General features: G+C 37.3%; 1 protein-coding gene across 4 annotated transcripts in view; it reads right to left on the minus strand.

Annotated features, from left to right (window-relative positions):
* Positions 1 to 20,683, minus strand: part of ATR (ATR serine/threonine kinase) — a 125,186-nt gene that overhangs the window by 40,960 nt on the left and 63,543 nt on the right. For all 4 annotated transcript variants that reach the window (XM_023215343.2, XM_023215341.2, XM_023215339.2 and 1 more), the window contains 10 exons: positions 19,640 to 19,760; positions 17,713 to 17,850; positions 16,472 to 16,682; positions 12,436 to 12,614; positions 9,623 to 9,787; positions 7,842 to 7,933; positions 4,126 to 4,217; positions 2,769 to 2,946; positions 1,229 to 1,408; positions 577 to 736 (listed from right to left, as the gene is read on the minus strand). In XM_023215343.2, coding sequence (XP_023071111.2) covers positions 577 to 736; positions 1,229 to 1,408; positions 2,769 to 2,946; positions 4,126 to 4,217; positions 7,842 to 7,933; positions 9,623 to 9,787; positions 12,436 to 12,614; positions 16,472 to 16,682; positions 17,713 to 17,850; positions 19,640 to 19,760 — 1,516 coding nt within the window. The remainder of the gene's footprint in view (positions 1 to 576; positions 737 to 1,228; positions 1,409 to 2,768; positions 2,947 to 4,125; positions 4,218 to 7,841; positions 7,934 to 9,622; positions 9,788 to 12,435; positions 12,615 to 16,471; positions 16,683 to 17,712; positions 17,851 to 19,639; positions 19,761 to 20,683) is intronic.

The following is a 20,683-nucleotide window of genomic DNA, read 5'->3' on the forward strand; positions in this document are numbered from 1 at the left end:
AAATAAATAAATAAATAAATAAATAAATAAATAAATAAATAAATAAATAAAGTAAATCTGGATCATAAACCTTGCAAGCAGTTCCAATGTTTAAAAAAACCCCTTCCCATTACTTTTGCTTTAATCTGAAGACTGCTGTGAACTTCTGTTCAGATGCTAAGCCCTTTCTGGCTAGATCAGAGCTGAATATTGACAGTAACACTGGCAAGTCCACAGAGAGCTAATTATCTGCCAGCGACTAAGTGACAGAGTTACATTCATTTAACCAACATTTACTGTATGTATACATACATAAGGTGAAAAATTAAAAGGTCGTTTTCCTCAAGGAAAATGTAAGATAGATGAAAACTGAAAGAACTCCACATTCAGCCTTGAAATGGGAAGGTATCTGGGGACTGTAGAGTAAAAAGAATAGTTACTTCCAGGCTATGGTAGATAACTAATGAAGAAAAGTGATAGAAAAGGAAGGTTCTTAATTTGGATTAGTTATGTTCTCTCAGTTGGCCTTTTAAGGAAGTACATAATTCCCAAAAGAATATATATATATACATCTGATGACATTTCCCTGGCCATTACCTTGGACCAGAGCCACTTTGCCCTTTCCACATACAGTTCAGCGAGTCGTGATTCCCCTGCATTAAGGAGAGCATTGTAGGCTGTCTGGTGGTGACCAGCCTTTCTAGCTACTCTGGCACTCTGCAGCCAGCATTCTCCAACCATTTCATCATAATCTGGTCTAAAGGAAGTAACAACACATGGGTGAGAGAGACCACTGATAAGTGTATGTGACAACTTAACTTAAACAATTTAAATCTAGGTCATAAACTCTGCAAGTAGTTCCAATGTTTTGAAAACCCCTCTTCCCAACACAGAAACTTCTTCATATACTATTTCAAAGGAATTAATGATTAATTTGTTCAAAAAGACTTGACTTAATTTTCTTATAGTGCTCTGTTTTACCTATTATAAACCTTATTTTTTATTTTTATCAGTAAAAAACATATCCCTCAGATATGTATTTAACATCTTAAAAAAGAGAAAGAAATGGTGTATAAAAGTGCTTCTTAAGTTCTAGGTTCCTTTCAACCAGATAGTGTAGCCCTGATAATTAAAAATAGAAAAAGATAGATTCAGAAAGAAAATTAAGAAATACAAATACCCCCAAATAATATCCAAATGCCAAATTCAAGATAAGTGACATTTTTAAAATAAAAGTAATATGAGAAACCTTTTGTTGAGGCTTAGTAAAGCCCTCCGGAGAGCCAGGATAGGCTCCTTGGCTCTGTAGGAATTCTGGGTCATTTCTAGTCGAGCTACCCAGTTTAGAGAATCTTCTTGAGAACTGTCACCTGGAGAATGCTGGAAAAGTGGTTTGATGCTATGCTCCAACTCACACAACATGTGCAATCTGAAGATAGATAGAGCCTATGTTAAAATGTTATTACATTCAGCCTTATTAATCTCATATATAAAGCATGTACTTTGAATCAGAAATAAAGAATTTAAAATACACAGTTGTCTTTGGTAGAACTTTAATATATCCTTGCTAAGTAAACAATTATAGTTTTATCTTTTCAAACTGAATGTAAACACCAGTTTATGCTGGTTTATATATTTAGTGCTTTAGCCAGACATTGTAGTGTGCACCTGTAATCCCAGCTACTCAGAAGACTGAGGCAGGTGGATCACTTGAACTCAGATGTTCAAGGTTGCAGTGAGCTATGATTATGCCTGTGAATAGCCACTGCACTCCAGCTCAGGCAACATAGCAAGACCCCATCCCTTAAAATAATAAGTAAATAAATAAATAAATAAAATTAATTACATTAAAATTTTTTAAATAAATTTTAAAAATTTAAATTCCTAATTAAATTGGAGAATGATGGATAAAACTAAATTCAAATATATGAAAACCAAAACTTACCACCTAAATGAAGATAAAAGAAAACATGGATCCAGTATAAACCAACATGAGGTATTTGCACATATTGCTGGTGCTACTATAAGACGGCCTGGCATAGCAGATTTTTCTAAGAGTGATGGAAACTGTGATACATTCACTCTAGCTTTTTCCCCCTTGTATGACAGTCAGCGTCTATGACTCAGTGTTCAAGGCACAAGGATATAGCTGAGTAGCTACAGAACAGAATTAAACTCAGTGGTCCAATCTCTAGTTTCCTTAAGATATCACCAAATGGGTTGATACTAAATATAGCAAATTCTTCTAATTTAAAAAAATGTGCTATGTGATAAATTTCTTATACTTTAATTACAGTATTTAGTTTATCATTTTTCCTCAGGTAGAATTCACAGACCTAAAATGTTTTCCAACATTTTCTTCCTCACCTCTAAAAGTTAATCTTCTTTCTAGTAATGTGATACCTATATTTTGGGGGGAAATATCAAACACATTTCTAAATGAAAAGGAAAGGGAAACAATGAATAAATACCAAGCACCAATGTGCCAGGTGCTATAGATGTCTACGTTATAATTGGTTATATAGAAAGCAAACTATGACATTACAAGAGGACACACATAAGTTCTTTTTATTGTGTGTTCCATTAGTCTCATTGTTGTCTTTCCTTAAAAGGATGTATGTTAGAATTTTTTTAACTGTAGGGTAATTGCGAGGTAAGAAGAATGAAAGAGTTATCTGGTGTAGCTTTGCATGATACCAAACACTCATCTTATTTACTCATCAAAAAATTCCAATCCTGTCAGGCGACATTTACAGGCCAGGAATATAAAAATGGAAACCCCAAAATACCTCACAATATATTCATATCCTCGTTGGTAAGAGCCTCTTTCAAAGCTTGCAGCTGAAAGAGGTACAATTTGTTCTGCTCTCACTAGTTTCAATGTGTCATAAAAAGCTGTGATATCTCTTTTTTTGGCTGATAATAATAGCTGTCCCAGTCTGACACTCCATGTTGTAGATTTTCCATCTGAAAAACAAATGAAGAGTCAAGAAATGTCATGGTAGCTGGGTCTAAGACTCAGCTTTATTTCATTAGATAAAATGGTCAGCTGAAATATCAAACAGGGGGCTTCATTCCTTTTTGTTTGTTTGTTTTTTAGACAGAGTCTCGCTCTGTGGTCCAGGCTAGAGGGCTATGGCATGATTATAGCTCACTGCAGCCTTGAACTTCTGGGGTCCAATGATCCTCCCACCTCAGTCTCCAGAGTAGGTGAAGAGGCATGACCCACCATGCCCAGCTAAGTTTTTAAAAAAACATTTTTGCAGAGACAGTCTCACTATTTTGCCCAGGCTGGTCTTGAGCTCCTGGCTTCAAGCAATCCTCCCATCTTAGCCTTCCAAAACACTGAGATTACAGGTGTGAGCCACCATGCCCAGCCTGGTTTCATTCTACTTTAAACAACTAACCAAGGCAATCATAAAACAGGCTAGGGCTGGGCACGGTGGCTCAAGCCTGTAATCCCAGCACTTTGGGAGGCCGAGACGGGCGGATCATGAGGTTGTGAGATCGAGACCATCCTATCCTGGCTAACCCGGTGAAACCCCGTCTCTACTAAAAAATACAAAAAAACTAGCCAGGCGAGGTGGTGGGCGCCTGTAGTCCCAGCTACTGGGGAGGCTGAGGCAGGAGAATGGTGTGAACCCGGGAGGCGGAGCTTGCAGTGAGCCAAGATCCGGCCACTGCACTCCAGCCTGGGCGACAGAGCGAGACTCTGTCTCAAAAAAATAAATAAATAAATAAATAAAACAGGCTAAGAGATTAAGTATGAATGTTGCTAAGTTAATTAAGTCTGAATATTTATGTCATATTAAAATAGCTTTTTTTTTCCTTTGAGATAGAGTCTCACTCTGTCACCCAGGCTGGAGTGCAGTGGCATGATCTCAGCTCACTGCAACCTCTACCTCCCAGGTTCAAGTGATTCTCCTGCCTCAGCCTCCTGAGTTGCTGGGATTACAGGCGTGTGCCACCACGTCCCCCTAATTTTTTGGATTTTTAGTAGATATGGGGTTTCACCGTGTTAGCCAGGATGGTCTTGATCTCCTGACCTCGTGATCCACCCGCCTCAGCTGCCCAAAGTGCTGGGATTACAGGTGTGAGCCACCACACCCAGCCTAAAACTGCTTATATTTTAAGAAGTAATTTTACCTGCTGCCAAATAGTTTTCCACCAAATCCCACTGTGATAATTTCCAAGCTGCTTCCACTCTGTACGTGTTTAATTCATCTGTCCATTCGGACCTATTAAAAGAAACCCGTATCAACTAAACTTTAATTTATTTAAAGTGACATTCAGAGATTTTTCATTGGTTTACATCTGTATTTATTATATTTATTGAATTTGCATTATATTTTGTTCTTAGATGCAAAATAATCATCTCTATCCAGCAACTACCCAGAAAATTTTAATCTTTCCATCCTTCAAAAATATTTTTTCACTAATTACTTCTGATACACCATTCTTCAACAAATTAAAATGTGCCATATATTAGAGCAGAGTTAATTCCTGAATAATAACTAAGCCCATTGTAAAAATAGCTGCATGCTTAATTTGAACAAAGAAGAAAAAGAGCCAACTGAACACACATAAATTCAGAGATAAGCAGTTCTAATAACTTAGAATTCCAAATTAAATTTAAGACAAAAATACACGGGGGCCAGTGGTATAACTCAGGGACAGTTGGGAGGCATCTAGAACAATACCAAGAGCAAAAGAAAGTTACAATGATTTGTCAACGGCATAACAAAGTATATAAAACTAGCTACCTAAAATATATAACTATTTTTAAACTACTTTCAGTTAGTTTAAAATTTGAGTTTGCAAAACCAGTATGATATAGGCTAATTATTTTGTTCTAAGCATTCTACTTAGGTGACATTAGGATGACCAGTGATATTTGAGATCATGACTACACAGAAACAGCTAGGCTTTCCTCATGTTTCTTTTTTATTAATCATACTGTCTGAATTTCTGCCATATGTTTAGATCCTAGGCTAGGCACAATTTTCCATTTAATAATCTAATAACACTGCATACAGCACCTATATATCCATATTATAAATAAAGTAAGAGAGAGGCTGGAATCAATATCCTCGAAAGTTTTCCTTGCTCTTTTTATTACAGTAAAAACACATAAAGAAAAGATAACAAGTGATCTAACAAGTTTCAATTTAAAAAATTTTAAAAATAGCAGCTAGAGTATGTTCCAATTTCTAAATTTATGACCACCACCAAGAACAGTTTAGAATAAGGCTAAAGAAATACAACTGAAATGCAATTTTCAAAAGTCCAATTTTGAACGACTCTACAAGCTTACCATCAGACATCAAAATATAAAAATTTCAGGATAAAAATCTCAGTAGAATTAGGCAGTATTTGTTATCCAAATGTGGGATAACAGATTACCTATGGGATAACAGATAACAGAGGGGATGTGTCACAAGAAGCCTTATAGCAAAAAGTACCAATGGCAATCAGGATCAGGCTGTGACAACGTATCCACATAAATGGGTACATTAAAAAGAATGATAAATAGGGTAAGCACAGTCAATATTTTAGGAAAAAATATTTGCTTAATACAAATAGAAATTACCCCAAGAAAAACATGCCCCATCCATAATCATTTGCTTCACCATGACACAGCACCTCTTCATTGAATATTGACGCATGCCTCTTTCCCAACCCAAATCAGGAGGCTCTATGTATCCCAGACCCAAAGAGAAGAAAAGAGGAGTCTGAATGTGTAGTCTACATCAAAAAGAAATTTGACACCCCAATTTGAGCCATGACTCTTTCCCAAATCTCTGTAATCTATCTATTCATAAAGTCTCTCAACTAATCAGGAGAAACACATCTAAACATATAAGCATTCCTTCTCTACTTCTGCAAAACTTCTCTTGTGATTTCATAAATTCCACTACTGTGATACCATCTGACCAACAGTGAACTTCTCTGCCCTTAGACATTGTAGAATGATAGTCTTTATGAATCACAGTTTTGGAACCTATACAAACAGTACTTAGAAAGGGCTGGCTTCAGAATCTATAAAAAGCTTAAATAAATCAACAAGCAAAAAACAACCCCATTAAAAAGTAGGCAAAGGACATGAGCAGACACTTCTCAAAAGAAGACATACAAGCAGCCAACAAGCATATGAAAACATGCTCATCATCACAATTATTTGAGAAATGCAAATCAAAGCCACAATGAGATACCATCTCACACTAATCAGAATGGCTACTATTATTATTTTGAGACAGAGTCTCCCTCTGTTGCCCAGACTGGAGTGCAGTGGTGCAATCTCAGCTCACTGCAACCTCCATCTCCCAGGTTCAAGCAATTCTCCTGCCTCAGCCTCCCAAGTAGCTGGGATTATAGATGTGCACCATCACGCCCAGCTAATTTTTGTATTATTTTAGTAGAGATGGGGTTTCACCATGTTGGCCAGGCTGGTCTCGAACTACTGGCCTCAAATGATACATCCGCCTTGGCCTCTCAAAGTGCTGGGATTAAAGGCATGAGCCACCGCACCCAGCCCAGAATGGCTATTATTAAAAAGTTAAAAAATAACAGATGTAGAAGGGGTTGCAGAGAAAAGGGAATGCTTACACACTGTTGGTGGGAATATAAATTAGTTCAGCCACTGTGGAAAGCAGTTTAGAGATTTCCCAAAGAACTGAAAATAGAACACAGCAATCCCATTAACTGGGTATATTCCCAAAGGAAAATAATTCATTCTACCAAAAAGATACATATACTCGTATGTTCACTGCAGCACTATTCACAATAGCAACGACATGAAATCAACCTAAGTGCCCATCAATGGTGGATTAGATAAAGAAAATGTGGCACATATACATAATGGAATACTATGCAGCTATAAAAAAGAATAAAATGGGAGCTAAACATTGGGTACACATGGACACAAAAATAGGAACAACAGACCCTGGGGACTACAAGGGGTGGGGGAGCGAGGCAAGAGTTGAAAAACTATCTTTTGGGTACTATGCTCACTACCTGGGTGACGGGTTCAATAGTATCCTAAACCTCAGTATCACGTAATATGCCCTTGTTACTAAATTGCACATGTAGCCCCAGAATCTAAAATAAAAGTTGAAAAAAAAGAAAAAGGTGGCTTCAGAGTAGTCCAAAAACAGTGGCCTGTATATTCTTTGGCTAACTGAGATCCCATTCCCTTTTGACCAGATTTTACTGTTCAGAATAGCTATTTAGAGTCTGATGAATAAATCAAGGAATACAGCTTTCAGCTCTCATAGCAAAGCAGCTTCAAGAGCAGTGTGCTAATCTCCACATTTAATCTCCAGACTGGAAGAACTACTCAGCCTTAATTTTTTGCCACACATATGTATTATTTTTTGTATAATTTGATTTTCAATAATAAACCCACCATCTTTAGGAAAGGAAGGCTGCTTTCACAGTCATCAATCATTTAGGGTAAAATCAGTGCACACAGTCTACAGTGGTATTCCATCAATCAGTCACAAAGTTCGCTCTCCCACCTCTAGCACAGAAAACAACTGGTATTGATACTGTAAGCAGAGCATAGATGCCCTCTGAGGCCCAGGAAGTCCCATATGAGCCTCACCAACAGCCGGTGGGTTCTAGAAGTTCCTTGTGTTAAAGCAAATCTAATTCAAGGATGGCTCTTTAGATAGAAGCTGTTAAGTGGTAGATTGACTATGAAAAATTTGAGGAAAAAAAAATGTTGGTGCTTATCTCCAATACCATGAAAACACATAAAACATTTATTACTCTACTAAACATTAAGTTACACAATTCACTAATTAAAAATTTCCCATTCAGATAAAATAACAAAAGAAAATCATTATTTCATAAAATATTACCTGTTAGCATGTACTCCATTCACCTGAGTGATAACAGTAGACAGCTGACCAAGACCTAACATGGACTTTACTACACCATGATAATGAATGATCTAGAAATTTAAAAATATTTAAAATAGCAATTATCACTTCAATAATAGTTTGGGGACCAAAAACAGCTTAACTGATATTCTTTAAAAATTACTATTTACTTTATTGCCTTTTTTTAAAATTATTATTATTATTTAAATTTTTTGTAGAGACAGGGTCTCGCCATGTTGCCCAGGCTGGTCTCAAACTCCTGGGCTCAAGAGATCCTCCTGCCTCAGCCTCCCAAAGTGCTAGGATTATAGGCATGAGCCACCATGCCCAGCTACACCTTTCTTAATTTAACAATTGACTTTCTTACTTACATGCAGGACCCCCATCACAGTCCTAACACATTTAAAGTAACATAAATAAATGTAGACAACCTAGAAAATCTCAGATTGAAGTTATTATATTTTTCCAGATTTAGACTACTTTTTGGTTCAGATCAAATATTAAAAATATCTAATATCTTTGATATTCTGTTTACAGATTATCATATTTCTCACATTAACATTCAAGCTCAAAGGTCCTGATGTTTTCAATATGGATTTCAGGCTTTAGCAACTAAAAAGTTAAAGAGGATTAGGTACTATCCTTTAAAACGAAAATAAGATTGTGAAAAATAAACAACTTATATATTGTGCTTCTGAGAAACATGTCAAATATGACAGAAGGCATCATCCCAAAATTAGAAAGAATCTAAGGCAAGATTATAAATTAATGATTTTAAACCCCTTTCCCATCCTAATAGACACACAACTTATTCCCATTACTAACTGTAACTCAGTGATTCTACAGGACCATTTTAGAGACTGCAGGTGGGTGAGTAGGATGGGGGTAGATGTATAAAATATGAAAATCTTTCTCAGGCTATGGAGAATCCCTCCTTCTACAAATTGATCCATGGCTTACACTTTTAATAGCAAACTAAAAATATATATATATTCTAGAGTTATTAAATGAACATTTTAATACAGATATACTCCGTAATAAATCTCATTCATTTAGGGAATTTCTAAAGTCATACAAATATAGTATTGGAAGGGATATATTTTTTTTTTGTTTTGAGATGGAGTTTCACTCTTGTTGCCCAGGCTGGAGTGCAATGGCACGATCTCGGCTCACTGCAACCTCCAACTCCTGGGGTCAAGCATTTCTCCTGCCTCAGCCTCCCAGTGGCTGGGATTACAGGTGCCTGCCCCCACGCCCAGGTAATTTTTTGTATTTTTAGTAGAGATGGAGTTTCACTATGTTGGCCAGGCTAGTCTCGAACTCCTGATCTCAGGCAATCCACCCATCTTGGTCTCCCAAAGTGCTGGGATTACAGGCGTGAGCCACTGCACCCAGCCTGGAAGGGATTTTTAAAATCATCTAGTAAAGTCTCTAATTTTATCTGTTAGGAAACTCAAGTTTAGAGAGTTTTCCAGACACTCTGTGACACTGATAGAAACAGTATTAAAACTAAGGTTTCAGCTGGACGTGGTATGGTGGCACACGCCTGTAATTCCAGCTACTCGGGAGGCTGAGACAGAATTGCTTGAGCCCAGGAGACAGAGGCTGCAGTGAGCCAAGATCGTGCCACTGCACTCCAGCCTGGCCGACACAGTGAGACTCTGTCTCAAAAACAAAAACAAAAAAAACAAAAACTAAGGTTTCCAGAGTTCCTATTCAGGGCTATTTTCATTACAGCTGCCTTTTAATTATTATCTTACCTGGTCTGGTTCTAGTTGAATAGCCCTATCATAACAAGCAGTGGCATCCCTCAGCAAACCAAGGCTTTCATGTTCAAGGATCTGTTCTTTTAGAGATGGTTCTGCCTTTCTAATTGCGCTGACTCCGGCCACTCCATCAGGTTCATGCATAGCAGCATACAATTTCTTTGTTCGATGATTAAAAAACAATCAAAAACAAGAAAAAAATACAACTGGAAATAAAACTATAAAACCACCTATTTATATTGAAAGAGCAATTTTTTGAGAAATTTTTCCTCAAAGTAATAGTAAGCACTTGTTTCATGGCAGAGTCACAGTAAAATTATAAACTTATTTCCAGACATTCTATCCCTCAACATTCTTATTCCTCTTAAATACAAATCTATCAATAGCTGTTATTGATCATAAGGGTTATAAAGAACCTCAGGATCCTAAAACTGTCTAGATCCAAATGATAACATATTCTATTGAGTACAGTTTATAAGAGTTTTATTGAATTTTTAAATTTTTAAAAATTTAAATAACCATTTTAATATATTGTTATTGAGATGCCTTTAAGGAACCCAAGACAGCAATCTGGGCTCAAAGGAGATATTCAAGCTAAAGATAAAAATTTAGGAATCAATTAGCACAAAGACATTCTCTCGCAACATGAGAAAGAATGGGATGATCTAGGAAATGGATAAAGAAGAAAAGAAGGCTGAGGATAGAGACTAGAGTTTCTACATTTATCAACAAGGAAGAGCTGGCAAATGAAACAGGAGAAGCAAGAAAACTTGGAAGAAAACTGGGGAATAAAATATCCCAGAAGTCATGGGAGAAAAGCAAATGTCTTAATGAGAACGGCATGGTCAATGATACTGAGGTTAAGAAAATGAGGGCTGGGAAAAATTTACTGGATTTAGTAACATGTGGGCACCAATTTTCTTAGCAATAATAGTGTCAAGAGAAAAGAAAAAGAGAAGTCTTGTCGAAATGGGAAGAGTGAATAAGAAACAAAGAAGTGATTGCAGTATAAGGAAACTAGACAATTCTTTCAAAAACTGGTTATGAAGTTCTGGAAACAGAGAGATGGGATGTATCTAAAGGAGAAGGTAAGATCAAGGGAATTATAAAAAGTTACGGCTTTACCAGAACATGTCTATATGCTCTATATACTCTGGTTCCCAAAGAGAAATTAATTACACTCGAGAAAGAAGGAATATATGAAGAAGTTATATCTTGACATTGAGAACACAAGTAGAAAGACTGAATTTTGAGAGGAAGAAATCCTTCCTTAAAAATAACAGAAGAAGCCAGGCACAGCAGCTCAAGCCTGTAATCCCAGCACTTTGAGAGGCCAAGGCAGGCAGATCATTTGAGGTCAGGAGGTCAGCCCAGGCAACATGGAAAAACCCACCTCTACTAAAAATACAAAAAATTAGCCAGGTATGGTGGCCGGCCTGTGGTCCCAGCTGCTCGGGAGGCTGAGGTGGGAGGATCCTTTGAGCTTGGGAGGTGGAGGTTGCAGTGAGCCGAGATCATGCCACTGTACTCCAGCCTAGGTGACAGAGCAAGACCCCATCTCAAAATAAACAAATAAACAAAATAACAGAAGGGAAGAAAAAGAATATGGTGCAGATGCTGTGCATTTGCAGATTTTTCTGAATGAATGATGAAGCAAGATCGTCAGCTGGAAGCAGGGAACCAAAGTGAAGGTAAGAGATAGTCATCTCGACAAGTGGGAAAGTAGCCTTACTAGAGAAACACAGCAGGCCGGAAGGTAATGTTAGAGTACTGCAGTTTTAAAGATGTTTGAGATCATGAACTTAAACTGAAACCAGTTATAACACCCACTGTGTAATTTTTCTCCAGCTGCTTACATGGTTGGAGTTTTACAAAGGGAGTACAACGCAGTGGGAAAAAGACAAGAAGTTGAGCATCACTCTAAGGGAACGATTTTAACCATGAACCATAGACTTAAAGCTGGTCAAGGAGGAACACAAAGACAGGACGGGGCTAATATTCATCTTAAGACTGCAAGTTACTAATTTTCTTGTTCTTTTATCACACTTTGCTTTTTGATTTGAAAAGCCCACCAATCTTAAGCTCTTATTTAATTCCACTGTATTCGCCTCACCTGCTTGCTCTTACTTTCTTTTCTTCCCTACACAATCATAACACTGCCTAAATCATTATTTCACCAGCATTTTCATGCGTGATACCTGACATAACCAACACTTCCCCCCATCACTCACTCCCAAATTCAGGACCACAACTCTCACAAAGAGAAGAGTGATTCCTTGAATCGTGGCCCTTCCAAACTCCTCCTCCATAACTGCCACAGGCATTTAGCTAAAATCCCATTGTGACCATAACACTTCCCTAGTTCACACCCTCCAAGAAGTCTGTGCAACTTAAAAAGTCCTCTATTATTTGTGATCTTTCCTCTGCCATTCCAAACCGACACTTTACTCTTTGGCATATACCATGCTCTTTTCAAACACTCCACAGAGATGCCTCTGCTTATAATGTCTTACCTCCCTATACTGCTCATTTTTTAAGACACCATCTCCAAGAAGCCATTCCTGACCTCTTGGCTCATCCGCTTCCATCTCCCACCCTATTCCACATGGATGAGTTATATGTCCTTCCTCAGGGTACATGTGTGTTACTATACTTAAAATATTATACCAAATCGATGTTTATCTCTCCCCATTAATCTATAAGCTTCGAAGCATAGCATCTAAAACATTCAATAATATGAACAACACAAACATAAAAGATTGGCTACATTAATTTTCATTATTAAATTCACTACATTAACTTCAGACCTGTAAAAATCCAAGATGTTCCTGAATATTTTGCTTCTTTTCTGTAATAAATGATTCAAAGTGCATTACAGCTCGTGTGTATGCTTTGGAGCGAAAGGAAGCTACTGCCAGAGTATCCTGGGGTATGAGGTCTAGAAAACGGGTTACACTCTGATAGTCTTCATAATCCACAGTAGATACTAGATCATAAAAAAAGAAGTTGAGTAATTAAAGACTTTCAAGATAAAACTTTAAAAGTGTCAGTTTAAGTAAGTTCAATTTATTTCACTAAACAAATTAATCTGAATGTATTAGGATATATTTAGAATGTAACTAACAACAGAACAATTATTCAGAGAGTCTTGCTCCAACTCTGCCATTGTAACTTACCTTTCTTTGGATAATCATTTAATTTATTGAGCCTCTATTTCTTTACCTATAAAAGGAAAACGTTAGTATCTGTCTTGCCTTCCTTACAATGTTGTTGGTGAGGATTAAATATCAATGTATTATTACATTTTGAAAAGATATAATGATACAAAAGATACGAGATTAGTTATTTTTTGATGACTATAAAAAATGATTAAATGTAGCTATTTTGTAGGGAAAGTACAGAACTATGGAAATAACCTTTTTTAAAGTTTAGAATTCTTTTTTTTCACCTATTTTTTCTTGGTTGCCAAATGTACAGTATCACCAATTAAAATAGAAATTGAAAGTAGAAGTGCCTTCAAAGTAAAACCACAAGTACTTTAGGTTAATTTTTCAAGAGTGTACAAAAAGACAAAAATTAAAAACTTCTAAATGAGGACAAGTCTAGTTTATAAATTGTTATTTAAAACTTCTAAATTTTAATGATTCATAACAGCATGTAGAAAACAGGAAACAAATTTCTTCAAAATTTAAATAATTAAGGTAGTATATTTTATTTTTTATTTATTTACTTTAAAAAATTTATTTTGATCTCACTCTGTCACGTAGGCTACAGTGCAGTGGCACGATCATAGTTCACTGCCACCTTCACCTCCTGGGCTTAAGTGATCCTGCCTCAGTCTCCAGAACCTGGGACCACAGGCATGTGCCACCACGCCTGGCTAAGTTTTGTATTTTTTGCAAAGATGAGGTCTCATTATGTTGCACAGGTTGATCCTGAACTCCTGAGCTCAAGTGATCCTCCCGCCTCGACCTCCCAAAGTGCTAGGATTACAGATGTAAGCTACCGTGCCTGGCCTAAGGTAGTATATTCTAAACAGATTATATTTAAAATAATCTTATTTTAAACCTTATTTCCATCAAAATTTGCAGATGATTTCAAATTATGATTTTTTTTTTTTCTGGAGACAGGGTCTTGCTCTGCTGCCCAGGCTGGAGTGCAGTGGTGTGATCTTGTCTCACCGTAGCCTCAACCTCACAGGCTCAAGCGATCCCCACACTTCAGCCTTGCGAGTAACCTGGGACTACAGGCACATACCAACCACACCCACTAATTTTTGTATTTTTTGTAGAGATGGGGGTCTCTACAAAAATGTTAAAGAAATGTTAAAGGTATTGTACTTTTGAACCATTACAAATGTTATTCTTAAAAGCTAGAATTTTGGCCAGGCGCAGTGGCTCATGCCTGTAATCCCAGCACTTCGGGAGGCCAAAGCATTGCCTGAGCTCAGGAGTTTGAGACCACTCTGGGCAATGTGGTGAAACCCTGTCTCCACTAAAATACAAAAAATTAGTCGGGTATGATGGCATGCGCCTGTAGCCCCAGCTACTTGGGAGGCTGAGGCACAAGAATCGCTTGAGACTGGGAGGTGGAGGTTGCAGTGAGCCAAGATCGTGCCACTGCACTCCATCTAGCTTGGGCTATAGAGTAAGACTCTGTCTCACAAAAAAAAAAAAAAAAAGCTACTATCACTGAAAATGGTGATAATAGAGTGTTTGGTTTTACAGTACCATTTTGACATGCAGAAATAAAACCAAACAGGCCAGTTGTGCTGGCTCACGCCTGTAATTCCAACACTTTGGGAGATCGAGGCAGATGGACTGCTTGAGCCCAGGAGTTAAGAGACCAGCCTGGCCAACATGGTGAAATCCTGTCTCTACTAAAAGTACAAAAAATTAGCTGGGCATGAGGCATAAGAGTCACTTGAATCCAGAAGGTGGAAGCTGCAGTGAGCCAAGATCACGCCACTGCACTCCAGTGTGGGCAACAGAGAGAGGCTTGGTCTCAAAAAAAAAACATTAAAAATAAACATTTAATTGTTAAATATAAAAATATATTAATAGCCAGATTCCAGATGAAAACATTCCCCAAAGCAGGTAATTATTGGCAAGTCCAGAAAATTTTAGAAAAATGATAAACTATTTTGCTTAACAACAGGAATGTATCTGCTTCAACAGAACAACAAGAGGGAGATGCTCACAAACTGAGAATTACGGAAGGGGAAGGCCTCTTTAAGGATTGTTAGATAGTTAGTTTTTCAATTAGCCTGAAAGCCTGCAGGAAAAACACTTGATGTCCGTGAGAACAGCTGAGGTATAAAGCCAGATTATAACCATCCACTTATTGCAAGAATGAAAAAAAAAAAGGTTCAAAGAAAGTAAGAATATCTATTAGTGTATGATGAATATAATTCTCATCAATGCTCATACCATGGGAACAAATTAGCAGGTGTTTCATTTTTAAATCAAGATTCTTCTTAGTGAAAGTTGTAATATCACAGGAAAAAAAAGTAGTGCAAGGTAAGATATAGCAGGGTGTAGTGTAGTAATGCATATAAGCATATCTGGACAGCTGGCTGGATACCAAACACTACTACAGACAAGAAAAACAAATAAAGAGAATAGCTTCTCTTTAGGCCAGGAAATAAATAAAATTAAAATCTCCCTTGAAATATAAAACTTAAATGTGAAAAAGATTACAAAGAATATTTTCCAAGTGAAGAATGACAAAGACCAGAGTACACACACACACACACACACACAAACACACGCGCACACACACAAACACACACACACACACAAACTGAGGGAACATGTAATATGTTAACATGGAGGATTAGGTTAATAACAATATTATCATCTCATTTATTTCACACTTTATAATTTCATCATCTCATTTATTCCTCAAAACAATCTCCTAAGGGAGATAATATTAACCCCAGTTTGGCCAGGTGTGGTGGTTCACGCCTGTAGTCTCAGCACTTTGGGAGGCTGAGGTGGGTGGATCACTTGAGGCCAGGAGTTGGAGACCAGCCTGGCCAATATGGTGAAACACTGCCTCTACTAAAAATACAAAAATTAGCCGGGCATGGTGGCACACACCTGTAATCCCAGCTACTCACAAAGCTGAGACAGGAGAATTGCTTGAACCCAGGAGGTGGAGGTTGCAGTGAGCCAAGATCCTGCCACTGCACTCCTGCCTGGGTAACAGAGCAAACCTCCATCTCAAAAAAAAATAATAAATAAAAATAAAAATATTAACCCCATTTTATACAAAGAAAAAATAAATATGTGTCTTGTCCAACTGAGAGTAAGAAGAGAGAAAGGTCTTATGACTATAAATTCACTGTTTCTTCTCAGTGAAAAGGCCACACTATTATCCATTTTAAAAATACACAAAACGGCTGGGTGCGGTGGCTCACGCCTGTATAATCCCAGCACTTTGGGAGGCCAAGGCAGATGGATTACCTGAGGTCAGGAGTTCGACACCAGTCTGGCCAATATGGCCAAACCCTGTCTCTACTAAAAATACACAAAAAAATTAGCTGGGCATGGTGGTGGGCGCCTGTAATCCCAGCTACTTGGGAGGCTGAGGCAGCAGAATTGCTCAAACCCAGGAGGCAGAGATTGCAGTGAGCCGAGGTCATACACCACTGCACTCCAGCCTGGGCAACAAGAGGGAAACTCCGTCTCCAAAACAACAACAACAATAACAACAACAACAAAGACAAAACAAGGTATATTTTAAGCTAGCGCTTAAATTATAGAACTGATAAAGGGAAGAGCTAATTGGTGAATAGTTTAAAAAAAAAAAAAAAGAAAAGAAACAGAAGTGATAACTCACCCAATGAGTCTACCTTATTTCTGTTTGATTTACTGTGTGGACATTTCTCAGCTTTCAGTGCCTGAAATTTGTGCCTTGCCCACTGGGTGAGATGGTCAAGCATGGAGAACACAGTCTGTGTACTGAGTTGACACAGATCAGATGCAATGTCTTGGGTATTTATGGTATGCTGATCATCATGCTTTAGAACTGCCATAATTTCTGCATAAACCTATGAGAACCATTTTATAGTTAATAATAATATCTATATAATACCATTTAATGATTATATGACATATAAAGCTAACCATTCTAAGGCAAAAATTTTCAAAAGAAAAAACACAATCGGCCAGGCATGTTGGCTCACACCTGTAATCCCAGCACTTTGGGAGGCTGAGACAGACCAATCGCTTGAGGTCAAGACCAGCCTGGTCAACATGGTGAAACCCTGTCTATACTAAAAATACAAAAAAATTAGCCAGGCATGGTGGCACATGTGTGTAATCACAGCTACTCAGAAGTCTGAGGCAGGAGAATCACTTGAACCTGGGAGGTGGAGGTTGCAGAGAGCCGAGGGCACCACTGCACCCCAACTTGGGCAATACAGGGAGACTCTGTCTCAAAAAAAGAAAAAGAAAGCACAATTGATCAATAATACATTATTGTTCTTATCTATAATTAAATCAATCCAAATATTAGTCTAAAAAGAAAATATGCTAAAGACTAAAGAAAATTTTTAAAAATTGAAAATATTCTAGATTATTCAATAAATGATAATGAAACTTTGTTAATAGTGAAAAAATCTTTCAGTAATATCTCACACTATATGCAAAATTAATTTCAGAGTAATTGAAAACAATATAAAAACAGAAGAATTAAAAGAAAATATAGCAAATAAGTTCACGACATAAGAAAAGGCATCACATAAAAGGCTTAAAATTAATAATCTATAAAAGATGTATAAATTTTGCATTTACATTTAAAATTTCTGCATGGCAAAAGGTGAAAAGGTTAAAAAGAAAATGACTAAGTTGGAATAATTTTTGAAAACACAACTGGCAACAAATTGGTAGCTAGAATATACATAGAACGTCTATCAATTAAAAGGATACACACATCAAATAGGCAAAGATATGTAAATGAACATACATAGCCATACATAGATCTACATTTCCTACTAATAGGTAGTCTTTCTAATATGAATTACATTGGAGAAAATAAGTTTCACATGTTCAAAAACCAAGTAAGATGATTTATCTTACCTCCTGCTGATCTTCTTGATTACAACCCAGTAAGACATACACCAGAATATGTGGAAGAAGATAGATGGTCACTTTGAAATCATGCTTCATCATAATACTACAGCAGGTGAAAATTTTACTGGCAAGATCATGCCGAACCTGTAAACTCAAAATGTGTAGAGACAGTAACACACTTTAATCTATTGATTAAATGTCAAAAACTAGCATGTGAGATAATTTATCAAGGGCAAGTATTCATTTCCAAATTTTAAAAAAATTTAATTAATTTTTAAATTAAATTATTTGGGGTTGAAGTCAAATTTTGTTAATGACTTAACTTTTGATTTGCTAACACTGTGGAACTCATAAAATTTTAAAGAGATTTTTTCTTCAAATACAAAGCCAAAAAACAAACAAAAAAAAACCTCACAATATTCCACAGCTGAAAATAGTTAACAGTATTTCACATTTCACACATTATATTTTCAGTATATTCATTAAAAAAAAGAAATGTCAGCCGGGCACGGTGGCTCATGTCTGTAATCCCAGCAATTTGGGAGGCCAAGGCGGGTGGACCACGAGGTCGAGAAATCCAGACCATCCTGGCCAACATGGTGAAACCCCGTCTCTACTAAAAATACAAAAAACAAAAACAAAAAAATTATCTGGTGTGGTGGCGGTTGCCTATAGTTCCAGCTACTCGGGAGGCTGAGGCAGGATAATCACTTAAACCAGGGAGGCAGAGGTTGCAGTGAGCCGAGATTGCGCCACTGCACTCGAGTCTGGTGACACAGCAAAATTCCGTCCCCCACCCACCAAAAAAAAAAAAAAAAGAAAATGTCTTGAAGTTACCAACTACAAATTAGTATAATGATATTTTAAAACACTAACAGAAATGTTAATTAAAGGCAAGGCACGGTGGCTTACGCCTGTAATCCCAGTACTTTGTGAGGCAGAGGCGGGCAGATCACCTGATATTAGAATATTGAGACCATCCTGGCTAACAGGGTGAAACCCTGTCTCTACTAAAAAAAATACAAAAAATCAGCCAGGCATGGTGGTGGGCGCCTGTAATCCCAGCCACTTGGGAGGCTGAGGCAGGAGAATGGCATGAACCCGGGAGGCGGAGCTTGCAGTGTGCGGAGATCACTCCACTGCACTCCAGCCTAGGCAACAGAGTGAGACTCCCTCTCAACAACAACAACAAAAAACACAAAGATTAGCCAGGCGTGGCGGCTCATGCCTGTAATTCCAGCTACTCAGGAGGCTGAGGCGGGAGAATCATTTGAACCCGGGAGACCGAGACTGCAGTGAGCCGAGATCGTACCACTGCACTCCAGTCTGGGGGCAAGAGCAAAACTAAGTCTCAAAAAAAAAAGAAATGTGAATTAAAAACAAAAATTATAAATTTTAAATATACTGTAAACATTTTCTCGGAACACAGAGTACCTTTTGTCTATCCAGCATGTAAAAATTTCTCATTAAGGAAATAGAAATATACCTGTTTTTCCATGAAAATTCATTCTAAAAATCTTTATTTTTATTTTAGAGGAAGTTCAGATAACATAACTTCTTTTAGAAATGCCATTAGAGTATAATATATCTCTTTATTGAATGTCTTTTTATTATGTAAAAAACTCTGACATAGCATTTATATCCTTTTACACAGTATTATTTTACAATATAAAAGGGACAAACATAATGCAATTTTGCACACACATTAAGACCATAGTAATTTTCTTGGTGAAACAATTACTTTTCACTCAGAAACTATTATTAATAACTACAGAGAAATTATTCTCTATTAGTAAACATTTTCTTCAAAAATTTCTATGATTATCAGCACAAATACTTCAATGACTATTGTGTGTGTACTATGCATTCAGATAGATGTTCTGGTTTCCTTTAAACTTTCTGTTCAGTGAACAAACTGAACAGGGTTTCTTACCTTTGTTATAAGATAACCTGCCCAAGATGCTGACCATTCTGCAAAGTTACTACCCAATTTACTTAAGTAAATTGGCTTCTTTACTCCAGACCAATCGGTTGACTTCTGAGAACTCTTGTATCTGTAATTTTGAAAATTTGTTTATTAAAAAGATAAATCCACCTGTTTAGAATTTTAGTAAATTACAGCAACTTCTTCAGTGACTACTGTAGTACTGCCTTGCCTTTACCGCAATCTGCTAACCTTTTTTCAGCATCCTTCTTAGGGGTGAGGTAGATCATTCTTGCACATCTAAAGTACTTTTTTTTTTTATTTTTATTTTTATTATACTTTAAGTTCTAGGGTACATGTGCATAACGTGCAGGTTTGTTACATATGTATACATGTGCCATGTTGGTGTGCTGCACCCATCAACTTGTCAGCACCCATCAATTCATCATTTATATCAGGTATAACTCCCCAATGCAATCCCTCCCCCCTCCCCCCTCCCCATGATAGGCCCCAGTGTGTGATGTTCCCCTTCCCGAGTCCAAGTGAGCTCATTGTTCAGTTCCCACCTATGAGTGAGAACATGCGGTGTTTGGTTTTCTCTTCTTGTGATAGTTTGCTAAGAATGATGGTTTCCAGCTGCATCCATGTCCCTACAAAGGACGCAAACTCATCCTTTTTTATGGCTGCATAGTATTCCATGGTGTATATGTGCCACATTTTCTTAATCCAGTCTGTCACTGATGGACATTTGGGTTGATTCCAAGTCTTTGCTATTGTGAATAGTGCCGCAATAAACATACGTGTGCATGTGTCTTTGTAGTAGCATAATTTATAATCCTTTGGGTATATACCCAGTAGTGGGATGGCTGGGTCATATGGTACATCTAGTTCTAGATCCTTGAGGAATCGCCATACTGTTTTCCATAATGGTTGAACTAGTTTACAATCCCACCAACAGTGTAAAAGTGTTCCTATTTCTCCACATCCTCTCCAACACCTATTGTTTCCTGATTTTTTAATGATTGCCATTCTAACTGGTGTGAGATGGTATCT

This window comes from Piliocolobus tephrosceles, chromosome 2, assembly GCF_002776525.5.
Source record: "Piliocolobus tephrosceles isolate RC106 chromosome 2, ASM277652v3, whole genome shotgun sequence".
Classification (NCBI taxonomy): Eukaryota; Metazoa; Chordata; class Mammalia; order Primates; family Cercopithecidae; genus Piliocolobus; species Piliocolobus tephrosceles.